This window comes from Emydura macquarii, unplaced genomic scaffold (genome assembly GCF_026122565.2).
Source record: "Emydura macquarii macquarii isolate MOO-44397 ecotype Brisbane River unplaced genomic scaffold, CSIRO-AGI_Emac_v2 contig_2846, whole genome shotgun sequence".
In the NCBI taxonomy this organism is placed as follows: Eukaryota; Metazoa; Chordata; order Testudines; family Chelidae; genus Emydura; species Emydura macquarii.
In genome coordinates, this window is record NW_027132983.1 from 2,561,206 (window position 1) to 2,573,827 (window position 12,622).

Below are 12,622 nucleotides of genomic sequence, written 5' to 3' on the forward strand. Positions count from 1 at the left end.
TACCACCTGGGGATCAGGTTACCTCCTGATAACCAAGGAGATAGGAAAATTCAAAGACCAGGGGAAAGAAAAAAAAAAAAAAAAGCACTCCCCACTACTCTCAAATGTGTGTGATCAACAAGTCTTCTAGGTCTGACAGCTCTGCAGGGGTCCTAGCGCAAAGAAACCTTTAACATTCAGGATGTTGGGGGGGGGAGGGAAGGAGGGGTGGAGAGGAAGAGGGAGGGTAAAAAAAGGCAGAGAAGGAGGGAGTTGAGAAAAAACAAAGAATTTTTACATGTTTAAAAGATCCATGGGGGGCTGCAATTGCTCCAGTGTCTTCTAGATACTCATCCCAATTGAATTCTGCTTCTTCCACACCAGATCCAGCATCTAGAATAGAACAAACAACCTCAGTCTAATATTTGACGTGGATGTAGTACCTCTCTGGGAGAGTCTGTTACTTGATTTACTACTTTAACCACTAAACTCTAAATATATTTTTGGTTTCTCTTCATCCAACACCTTTTAACAGTTTCTGTTGTGAATGCATTAGTGGAAAGATCAAATGGTGACCAGTTGGTGCCCAGTGAAAAGTAACCTGTAAATTGCAAGAAAATCAGTAATAGTAGTGTGCCTTTAAAGACGGACTGATAAAAAGATCTAATTAATTAGCTAATAAACTTGCCTAGAAAATTGCTAGCAGTTCAGTAAGTTTACAAATGGAGTAGACAAGAGGGTAAAATTAAAGGGATCCTAAACAAGCTTGATTTTTGTATCGCAACACTAATAAGCAAAGGGGCTGCAGTAGGCACTGTGCAACTGGACTTTACAAAGCATCTGATGAGGTGTTTCATGAAATCTGATTTGGCAGGGATTCAATCATGGGCTTTGATATGAGCACTGTCAGATGGACTGAAAACTAGCTGGAAAATGATATACAGGCCATAAAAGGGTAAAGCAAAGTGTGAAATGCTCCTGGGATCAGTGTTCTGTCTGATTTTGTACAACATCTTTATCAGTGATTGGGCACGTAGGCAAAAAAGGCATCATTTATAAACACGAGCAAGGACAATATATTTTCAAATGGATCTGTGCAAATAATAAAATGATAATTACTCAAACTTCTTCCTTCAATTAATGGGATATATTTAGGCCAACTCTAGTTAAAAATACCAAGAATGTAAAAGGAGCTTGACCCTATAAAAAAGCCTGGGGAAGGAAATAACCGAAACATGGATATTCATTCATTTATATAGTTATGTTTACAGTTTGTACTCTTATGATTACCACTTTCAAACTATTACACATTTCTAAAGCACCAACAACAGTTTACAGACTGCAAAACCAGATGAAAATTCACACAAAAAAGTATGCATACGTAATTTGATTCTGGGCTGCATGCACAAGGCCTCATGGAGAAGGGAGGTTACTGGCTCTTTCTATAGGACATTAGAGAGGCAGTACTGCAGTACCTAAGAGAATTCCAAAAGATTGTTGGATGGCTGGACATTCCGTCCACCTGAGTGATGCTAGTCTAACACTTTAAACTTTTCTAGGGTATAGTAACAGACATGGAAGGGCACAGTGTGAAGTACATGGAGCTGGATTCAAGCATAGCTGCAGCACTAAAATGGGAAACGAGCAAGCATGGTTTGCAAACTAAGGCCACTTTTACTTCCAAATGGAAGGGATTTTAAATTCACAGCATAGTTAGTCTGTCTTAATTTTCCTGAGTGTGGACAAGCCCTCAAAGTGAAGGACACTTATAGTTGGACGGTTTGGTATGCCTCAGAGAGACAAGGTGGGTGAGGTAATAATCTTTTACTGGACCAACTTCTGAGACAAGCTTTCAAGCTTACACAGAGCTGACCTGAAGAAGAGTTTTGTACAAGCATAAGAGTTTCTCTTTCACCAACAGAAGTTGGTCCAATAAAAGATATTACCTCACCTACCTTGTCTTTCTGATACTCTGGGACCAACACAGCTACAACAACACTGCAAACAACAACGGTACACTTCACGCAGGAGAAGATCTGGAGTGTTCTATTTAGGTGCAGGCTGTTCACATCTTTGGCAAAGCAGAGTTCATATTGACACAGGCACTTAGAACAAGACATAGAATTCTAGACACATCAAGCCTCAATGATGTTAAGTTAAAGGTATTCAGAAGGTAGCAAGTCAAGTGATGAACGATCTTGAAAGGAAAGATAAGAAGACTGAAATGAATACTGATTGTGTAAACAGTGAGTGAAGGGGCCAGGGGAGGGAGAAGTACCAAGGAAATGTAAATGTGTAAAGACCAAGGAGAGAGAGAGAGAGAAAAAAAAGTGGTTTCAAGCAATACACCATGCAAGATAAGTCACAGGGAAAAAAAGACAGGTTTGTCCAAAACGAAAAGCTTTAATTTATGTATGTAAATTGAAACAAAAACAAAGTCTTCAGTCTCACTATGTAGGTTCCTTTTTTCTGAACTGGGGGATAGTGTTATGGGAGATGTTGAGAGGGTGATCCTTTGTTTTAAAGTACTTTAGTGCTAGGTGTTCTACAGCGCTAGGAAGTGAGATTTCTTCCAGGCTTAGAAGACAACGCATTTGTTGATTGCACTTATTTGTTGATGGCAATACATACCTGCTTCCAATCTGATTTGGATAGTTGGAAATAATCATAAGCTGGTCATATTGGCCCTCGAGAAGCTTTAGAATTCAAAATGCTCAGACAATGAATATGAACTCAGTGTGGAAATGGTGTCATGGTTCCCGGGTGAACCTGTAGGTGACAGGCCTGGCTTCCTACACCCCATTTTGGGTGGAACCATGGGGCCCAACTACTCAGACTGGATCTCTGGGTACAGCTAATTCCCAACCCTGTTATAAGATAGGTCCAACTCAGTTTTGGTATCTGAACAAGTTTCACTGAAGGAGACTATGAGAGCATATGTTTGCAGTGATACAGAAACATCTGCAAAACAAAGCATTATTCATTAATCCCTCAAAAGGTACAAAGCACATACAGCTGGGGAAAGCAGACAGCACCTGCCCACAGCATCATTATATCTGTTTGTCTGTGTGAGTTTTGTTTCCAGTCAGCTGTTCACTGACACAGTAGGTAGCATCTCCAAGTTCACCCCAAACACTTCCCTCTCCCCGAGTCTTTGAGAGTTTAGAATTCCTTTGGATCCAGACTTAGTCTTGGGAAGAGGAAAACATTCTAGCCTACATGGAGTCAGCTTCTTCCCCTTCAGCAGCCCAGTCACTTATCTTAATGGCATGTGCGCACTGGAGCTTGCCTGTGAATTTCTCCATCTGCAGCTTCCTTTGATTTAACTACAGAGCAAAGAACCTTTCATAACCAAACAGAGGCCTGAAAAATATTCATTAAAATTATCCAATTATTCCCTAGTTTGTCACAAATGGGTCTTTACTTTGAAGGCACTGGTTGAAATCTCGAGGCAATGGCTTCCATTTGAAAACAGATCTAAAACAAACTGATTGCTTGGAGTATATTAGCCATTTAGAAAATAAAGTGGTTTAATATGGGAATAGTAGATTGGTTTTGAGAATATGCAGCCGCATTAAACTCATTGCTGAACTGCTTGCAGCACCAAGTCTTCAATAATGATCATCATCAGATAACTCCCTAAGGGGCAGAGGTCACTTAACACACTAACAGGGTCAATTAGTAGCTTATGTTGCCACCTAACTGCTACAAGGAACTCCAGGAGCAGTGTTTGCCTTCCTGCTTTTCTAGGTATCGAATGCCCACAATTACAGTGCTGTCAGAAACAGTTCTGAATGCACTGGAACCGACAGTTGTCTTTATTTTACTTTGCTCATCTTATCTACAGTCTGCTCTGAGATGTATATGAGCTGTTAGGTTCTGGTTTTCTACTACAGTTGTGATGGGCCAATATCTTCTACATTATGTAAATCACCACTTTCAGAAATGTGTAACAGGCACAAAAAATACTGAAACTGACTTTTGGAACATAATTACAAAACTTATACTCTCACTTTTGTGGAAGTGAGTTCAATGCCTTCCCTTCAATTTTTATAGCTAAATCTTTAATATTGTAATGCTTTAAACTCTAGTGTGCCAGGTGGCAAATCTCATACTCATGTACTATCTTTCTACAGCGCTCAAATTTTCAGTTAATTTACTGTAACTGTTTAAAACATGAAAAGCTTATTAAGCAATGCCCCCACACTAAAATGCTGCCTTATGTTAAACGGGGAGAAACATAACTTACCATCCCCGCAACTGATCGATTATATGCGTGAATATGTTCAGTGAACAAATCTTAATTTCTACATTTGATTTCTGAGAGTTCAGCAATATTTAGTAAGTTTGGCAGAAGTCTGTCCAACTATGAAGGCTTAAAATAACCGGAAACAGTCAAATGTCAGCATCCAATTAGTGTTTTGTTTCTTGGGATGGTAGTTATGACTGAGTAGGGCCCCATTTAAATTACATCTTTTGCTCTAGTCAGTTGGAGCATGTTGCAAGTTCCAAATCCCACACAGTGCTGTTACTGGAATTTAGAAAACACCAGGATATATATATATAAGGCCAGTTGAACCGAATTGGCATTTCTGAAGGGCCTTGTGGATTAATTATTTAATGTGCTAATCAGTTTAAATTCAAACAATACAACAGTCTTATTTATTTGTACTAATGAGTGATACCAACTGTGAAAAACTGGATTTTGATAATCAAAAAGGCCCCATTTTTAAAGGCATTTAGGCATGGCCACACTCAGCATTGCAATGCCTAACTGGTTTTAGAGCTTACATTTCAGGAATTCGGAAAAGAAGTGGGAAAAGACACCTTTTTTGTGGCTAAATTATGTGTGTGGATTAGTAGTGTCAAATCAGCACAGTTCTACTGTATACCACTTACTACCCAGAACTATTTGCGTTAGTGCCGTGTTCAACATCAAATGTTTCCACATTAATTCTGCCATCTGTTAGACTATTCATCCCACGATAAAACAGGAAGATAAGAGTACTGAATTCCACCACTTGACACTGCTAATATGTAAACAAGGTGGTGAAATGTGAAACTAAAGGTTCATTCACATGTTCCCAAAGAACGAGTTCAACTATGGGTGTTCGGCTTTAAATATGGTCTTTGGCCTCATGTTAACTCTTACTGCCAATAATTTCCATGTATATTTAATGTTTAGTTTTAAGACTGTCACACAGAGATGGTTAAGTACATTGTACTACACTATGCAAGACCTGCAATTAAGGCTAACTTCAAACTCTCACAGTCTGAAACCAAGATTATAAGATTATCAGGTTTTTTAACCTAGTTTTAACTACAGTTAATCCCTGATCAGTATCACCAGTTTGGCCATGATTAAGTGAAGTCAGGTTGGGACTCTGGTAGCTGGAAGACAAAAAGTGACAAGAGTAGACACAGTCTTTTCCTTCTGTGGCGTCGGAGAGCATTCTATCCCTCTGAAAACCGTCCACATGCTCACACTGGAAAAAAGAGTTGGTAGGAAAGAAAATAGCCCTTGTGCTATTTTCAGTTATCTTAAAGGAGGAAAGGTATTGGAGAAAGCAATTTAAAAGTCACACAGAAGAGAAATTAAACAAGTCAAAGGAGAAGAAGATTAGGTCCCAATAAAAATCTGTCACATGTATTTTTATATTGCAGCAGCCTACATCTTATCAGTGGCATACCAAAGGAGGGGGAGGGAGGGGCAGGCCCCTGGGTCCCTGCCTCGGGGTGGGACTGGCCAGGCCCTCCACAACATGCAGGGGTCAGGATCACAGGAGGCGCTGAGCAGGAGGAAGAGAGACCAAAGGACAGAACCATGAACTGGTAGAGTCGTTGGCCCACTGCAAACCAGAGACATTTTCTGTGGCCTCAGAAAATGGAAATATGCATCCTTTAAGACGAGGGCAGCATACCAGTCCCTGGATCCAGAGAAGGGATGATGGAGGCTAGGGAAACCATGTGGAACTTCAATTTCTTGAGGTATCTGTTGAGGTGACGGAAGTCCAGGATGGGTCTGAGCCTCCTTTGGTATAAGCAAGTATCAGGAGTAAAATCCTTTCCTTCTCATGTCTTGAGGAACTTTCTCCACAGCCCCTACTCGTAGGAGGGTTTCCACCTTCTGAACAAGAAGTTGCTCATGAGAAGGGTCCCTGAAGAGGGAGAGGGAAGGAGAGTGGAAGCGGGGAACAGAAAAAAAACTGCAGGGTGTAGCCTGATATGGTATTGAGGACCCAACAGTCCAATGTAATCTGGGCCCATGTGAAAAGGAAGAGGAACAGTTTATTCAAAAATAAACAGGGGAGATGGATCCTGAGGCCAGTCTGGGGTGCCATCTTCAGGTGCACCCTCATAACACCTACTGTGGGCCACCCTGAGAGCGCGCAGGCCCCAACTGGGCAGCAGAGGAGAAAGAAGTGGGATGGTGGCGTTTAAACCCTTTATCTCTGTCCCTTCTCTTATAGGTTCCTTGCCACGGCTGACCCGAATAACTAGGTGATGGCTGAGGCGGCCAAAACGGTCTCCTAGATGCCCGCAGTTATACAGGGCAAGGGATCAGAGTGGCCCTGGAGTCTTTCAGGCTATGAAGCCTGGTATCAGTTTGCTCCAAAATTAGGGCATTCCCTTCAAATGGGAGGTCCTGTATAGATTGCGGCACCTCCTGACACAATCACGAGGATTGCAACCAGGAACACCACCACATAGATCCCGCCAAGGCCATTGACCTGGCTGCAGAATCAGCAGTGTCCAGTGCCAGTTGGAGGGAGGCTCTAGCCAGTCTTGCTATCCTCCAAAAAGGACATACAAACTCCTGCCTGGTGTCCTGTGGCAGGGAGAACTTGAATTTGGCTACAGAATCCAAAATGTGTAACTATCTCCCCAGCAATGCCTGCTACTTGGAGATTCTAACCTGAAGACTGGCTGTGGAATAAATCTCTCTTCCAAACAAGTCCAGCTTCTTAGCCATTGAACTTGCCTGACCCTGCCTATCCCACTCATTCACAGCAGCCATGACCAGGGATCCAGGGAGTGGGTGGGAGAATAGGTATTCATATCCCTTGGCCGGAACATAATTTCTTCTTTGCCCTTTTGGATATTGGCTGCAGGGAGGATGGGGTCTGCCAAAGGTCTTTGATAACCTTCAGCGCCCCTTTGTGCACCAGCAATGCGACTTTAGCTGGTGCCACAGCTGCCAGGATGTCAAAAGGGGCATACATAGGCTCTGTGAGCTCCTCAGCCTCCAAGCCCAGGTTGGACACGATCCTTTTAAGGAGTTCTTGGTGGGCCCAAAAATCATCTGGCAGTACTGGGAGAGCCAGGCCAGCCACTGCCTTGTCCGGGGATGAAGAGGCTGATAACGCCAGGAGAGGAGTGGTGCCTCTTCCTCTGCAAGGGGAGCTGTCTTTATCTCCAGGTCTCGGATCCCAAGTCCGGATCCCACACTGGGTTGGTCAGTGCCGCGGATTGTTTTCTGGATGCGGCTACAGAGGACTGGAACAAGAAGGGTTCTGGTGCCACTGGGATCCCCCATGGATTCCAGTATGGCCACTGGACAGGCCATTGTCCTTGAGGCTGGGCACCCGCTGCTGGGCTGGCACGGAAAGGAGGTATGCCCACTGCGCTTCACTTTTGAGGCCGGTAAGTGGGCTCTCCCTCCAACTCCAAGGACAGTTCCATCCTTGGGGACCAAGATGGAGCCAACAATGGCTCCTCCTGTCAGCTGCAGCGAGGAACTGGGAAGCGGTGCTGGGGAGATGGTGATCGGTAATGGGATTCTTCTCAGCAGTGCCACATTGGAGGGAAGTGGTGCCGAGACAGCAACGTGCGATGAGGTGTTGGGCCGCATGATGCCGGGATTGGTGCCAGGTGGTCCGGTGACGGTCACCATGCTACTGGAGACCGGTGCCGGGAGGGCGATGAGCAGTACTGGGGAGACTGAGATCGGTGATACATAGCCGGTGAGTCTCTCCTCCAGGTCTGAAACAGGAGCACAGTGCCAGGGTTGAGACAGCGGAGACCTTCGATGCGGCACCGGTCATCTCAGCCGAGGGGCTGTGGACCGGTGCCGAGATGAGGAACGGCGTTGGTTGACTGACTACTGCGGTGGCCCCATAGCAAGTTTACCTCTGGAGACAGGTGCCTTTACCGGCTTCGGTGCCAAGGGTAAGGCCAGTGGAGTGGGAGGCACCGGGAGGGCCATCAAGTCCCTGGTCACTTGAAAGGCCTCCAGTGTCAAGGGCACCGTTAGGCGGAGGGGCCCCCTTCCACTCCCAGCAGTCGCAGGTGGCTCTCTCAGAGGGCTTTCATCACTGGGAGGAGAGGCTGGCTCTAGCTGCTCCGGGGCAGGTGATTGGTCGAACGCAGGTCATTTGCCTGACCCCACCTTCTCATCCCTCTTTGGCATGGGAGAACGGCCTTGATCAGCGTGCTTTCTTTTGCTGCTTCTTCGGCACCAGTGAAGGGTGTTGAGAAGAGCTCTGTGCCAGTCGGGCGCTCTGCTCCAACGCTGAAATACTCGGCACAGAGTCCAAGTGGGAGGGTTCTGAGACCAGTCTGAGCGCTGCCTCCATTAACGGGGCTTTCAGGGTGAATGTCTCTGTCTTTCTTAGTTCGTGGCCTGAAACCTTTGCAAATCCTGCACTTATCCCTCACGTGTGTTTCCCCTAAACACTAAGCTACTGTTGTAACGGTCATTAGGTGGGAAGGGCTTGTGGCAAACAGAACATGGTTTGAAGTCTAGGGACTGGTGCATGCCCCATCGCTAGGCGAACGTCACTGACGGGACTACTATCTCTAAGTTACTAGCCAATGAAACTATTTACAAGAACGATCAATAACTAGCAATGAAAGAACCACTAGGCACTTGCTAATGCAAGAGAGAAAGCCATTCCAATAACCGTCACAGGCGGAAACAAGAAACTGAGGGGGTGCAGGGCCAGCAGTACCACATATATCGCGGCATGAGCACGGGGCCCCGGAGGGCACCAAAGCCGGCCCTACAGATACTACTAAGGCAAAAAATCTCCAACAGCCATGCAAGAGGGCACACACATACCTAACATGGAATTGACATGAGTAAGCACTGGAAGAACAGTGAACTCTTTACAGATATTCCGTAAGTAGTAGAGGCTAATGGAACTCTTTTGCAAAATTAAAATCCAGTACGTGCTTTAGTGCACAGATATGTGAGGTTTTTAAAAACGTGTGTACAACCTTAACATTTGTTATGATCTTCTCAGTCAGATAAACTGTTTTTATACCTCTCTTTTTTGCACCACCAGGCACTAATTTATGCAAGTGCTTTAGAAATCACTGGCTGCTACTGTAAAACTGGTTTGTATACGCCTGGTAACACTTATCTCATTTCTGTATTGCTCTTTTTCACTCATCTGAGTACACTGCCAAGGGAACAAGGTTGGCAGCAAGCTAGCTGTGATTATTTCTCAGAGATCATATTTCAGTGGTCAGGTAAAACATTTTTTGCATGCATTGTATGTAGTAATTTTTTTTGCATTGCTGCTACAGTAATTGTGGTAGTAATTATACTTTCCTAAGGTGATGTAGGAAACTACAAATAGCAATGGTAGAGGGGAAATATTTTGGGGTACTTTTCCATTAACCAAAGTGATATTTGGAAGATAGCCTTGTCCAGTGATATGACTGGGGGACTAGAAATCAAGACTAAAGACTACCCAAAGCTCTTATTGTATTACCATAGCTCCTAGAAGCCCCAGTCAAGCACCAGGCCCGCATTGTGCCAGGTAATGTACAAAGACAGAATAAAAGGATAGTCCTGGCCCCAAAGTACTAACAATTTAAGGCCTGGTTTGCATTAAAAACTTAGGTTGACCTAGCTACAGTGCTCAGGAGAATGAAAAATCCGCTGAGCTATCTCTTGGTGTAGAAGCGGCTAGGTTGATGGCAGCAGTATTCCATCAATCTAGCTACCGACACTCAGAGAGGCAGTGTTCCTACAGCAATGGAAAAACCCCTTCCATCACTATAGGCTGTCTACGCTATGGTGTTATGCCAGCATAGCTACAGTGCTGCAACAAGTCATAATGTGGACACAGCCCAAGTACAAGACAAGAGACAGATGGAGGAGTACAAAGAAACGAGACAATATTGGTCTATGTGATAGGCAATGGTCTCAGCACACCAGCGGCCTAACCACTGTCATTTTTTGTAGGCTGGTTTTTTGTAGGCATCACAGCAGAGGGGAGTTTGAAGGAAGAGTAATGAGTGACTGAACCATATCACACAACCTTTGTAGCTCAGGTTATACAAGGGTAAACATGGAATAATTGTGACTTACTTCACAAGGGTGTTGAGATGCAGTTTATATTTGCAGACTGTTTTAAGTGCACAAAATATTTTTAACTAATTCTTCTGCCCTTTTCACTCTCCTACCCCAGATGACCTTCCCCTGTTCTAAATAGAAGCAACATGTGTGACTAACCCATATTTACAATGTAAGGGAAAAGCTCACTTTTAAAAATATCAGTTACTAACATAGGGCTAGATTACTGTTTCCTTGGTACTATTTGCGGAGGAAGGACCTACTGGACATGAGCAAGGCAATCAGAATCGAGCCCATAGTAATGGCAATATGGAGCTACTCCCATATACACAAAAATCAGTGTCATGCACTTTTATTAAAAACATCTGCACTCATCTGCTGATCCAGTTCAGTTTGTCTGTCATGTCTCTGAGCAGACAGAACTTCTACCCCTGGGTTCAGCAGTGGTACTACCTGCATCATGCTGCTGTTCTCCATTCATTTCCACAGCAATCCAGCAATAACGCTCAGTTGCAGGAAGTCTTGGGTGCCAACCCTGTCACTGCCTGGTGCTCATGTGCTGTTTCCCACCTTTGCTTCTACAGACATCCAGGGAGTTCAAGCAAGAACACTAAAAAAAAAAAAAAAAAAAAAAAGGAAGCTGAAAAGCTTTAAAAAAAAAAAAATCCACTTTTTTCAGATGCAAAACAGTGTTTGGCTTACTGCTGAGGGACAACAGAAGGGGGATTGTTCACTTTAATATATCTTTTCAGATAGTGGTCTTTGTTTTTCTCATAAGTAGGACCAGTTTGACCTCATGAATCTGTGCTGCAACAATATGATAGAGCCCAGACAGTGGTATGTGGTATGGGACTGAGCAAGAGATATGAACTAGCAGCATAGATTTTTTTTTTTAAACTATAATTGTTTATCACACAGTACATATCACACCTGCAATGTACCTTAACACCTCCTCCTCATCTCCTGTTTCCAACAGAAAGGCTGGGCAGGGCCAACTTCTGTCAATTTCTTGGCTTTGATACCTAGACAACCAGCCACCTCAACTCTATGCCCATTTTACGGACAGGAGACCGGGAGGGCTAAGTGACTTGCCCAAGGTCACATAGGAAGTCTGTTGCAGAGCAGGGACTTGAACACACGTGTCCCAAGTCTCAGGTCAGTGTCTTATCACTGGATCATCCTTCCTCCCTATGATCACAACTACACAAGTGACATGGTCAAGTAACGCTATTAAGTCAGTGTAACTGAGATCAGAATCTGGCCCACTGTATGTCCATTTAATTCATTTTGAACATTTAGCAACACACCTTTCGTAAATCTTCAAGGGATTCTGTAATGCTAGTCTTCTGTCACTTCAAACAGTTTTTGTTTAACATCATATTAACTCCTGAAGACCTCAGTGACCGCAGTCACTTCCTTACTTTAGAACAGGTTCAACAGAAATAAAAAAGCAAAGCTATTTTGCTGCCAATCACCTATTAGGTCTGTCTATTATCTGAATATTGTGCCTTTTTATCCAAATGAAAAAAAAATGTTACATTTCTATGCACCATGATGGAATACTTAATTGCCTTTTCATTTACATTCTTTTACCAGGTCCCTTATATTTTATGGTATTTCTTCAACAGTGCATTTTATTATTATTTCACCTTGTGGTGCTTAAAAAATGTTACTTTAAGATATTAATTTGAGAGGCATCTGCTGTACTGAAACAGATCTGCTCAGCTCTGTGCATAGAAAGTTAATATATTTTATTCTTCTTCTAGGGTACTTAAAGTGTACTCATATTTTAGGCCTTAAATTTAGGTGATTTTTAAAAACAAGCCTAGATTACCACTCCCAAAGTCTAGAGTATTACTGTGTTGTTTATCAGTGACTGGGAAGCCATCCAATAAATACTAACTTCTGAAGAGACAGGTGTCAAGGTTCTCAAGACATGATACATTTTTGTCTCACCTCACAAATGCACTCCATGTAAAATCCTCGTGGAAGATGGCCAATAATTACCCAAGTTCTAATGTCATGAGCATAATTCTATTTTCCTCTGTAAACAGAGTGAAGTGTTTCTTGCTAGGTAAATTGAAGTCCTTTCAATAATCACCAGTGAACTGTGATCAGACTGTCCAAACTGCCACCAAAACACATCACTATCTAGTTTAGCTAGATTAAAATTATAAGGGCCAAGTTTCCCACTAGCATAAGTGAGTGCAAATCCACTTACATCAATTACTTGAAGTGACTTTTGCACATCAAATCACTGCCTTTACTAATTGCCCTCTGTCAAGCGTTGCTCATGGAGAAACTGTAAGGATAGCTACACACTTAAGCACACGATGG

At 43.4% G+C, this 12,622-nt stretch overlaps 1 protein-coding gene across 4 annotated transcripts in view; it reads right to left on the minus strand.

Moving 5' to 3' along the window:
• Window positions 1-12,622, minus strand: part of SFMBT1 (Scm like with four mbt domains 1) — a 128,619-nt gene that overhangs the window by 61,362 nt on the left and 54,635 nt on the right. For all 4 annotated transcript variants that reach the window (XM_067568099.1, XM_067568096.1, XM_067568097.1 and 1 more), the window contains exons 3-4: window positions 10,739-10,895; window positions 278-372 (exon numbers count right to left, since the gene is read on the minus strand). In XM_067568099.1, coding sequence (XP_067424200.1) covers window positions 278-372; window positions 10,739-10,766 — 123 coding nt within the window. In that variant the 5' untranslated portion in view covers window positions 10,767-10,895. The remainder of the gene's footprint in view (window positions 1-277; window positions 373-10,738; window positions 10,896-12,622) is intronic.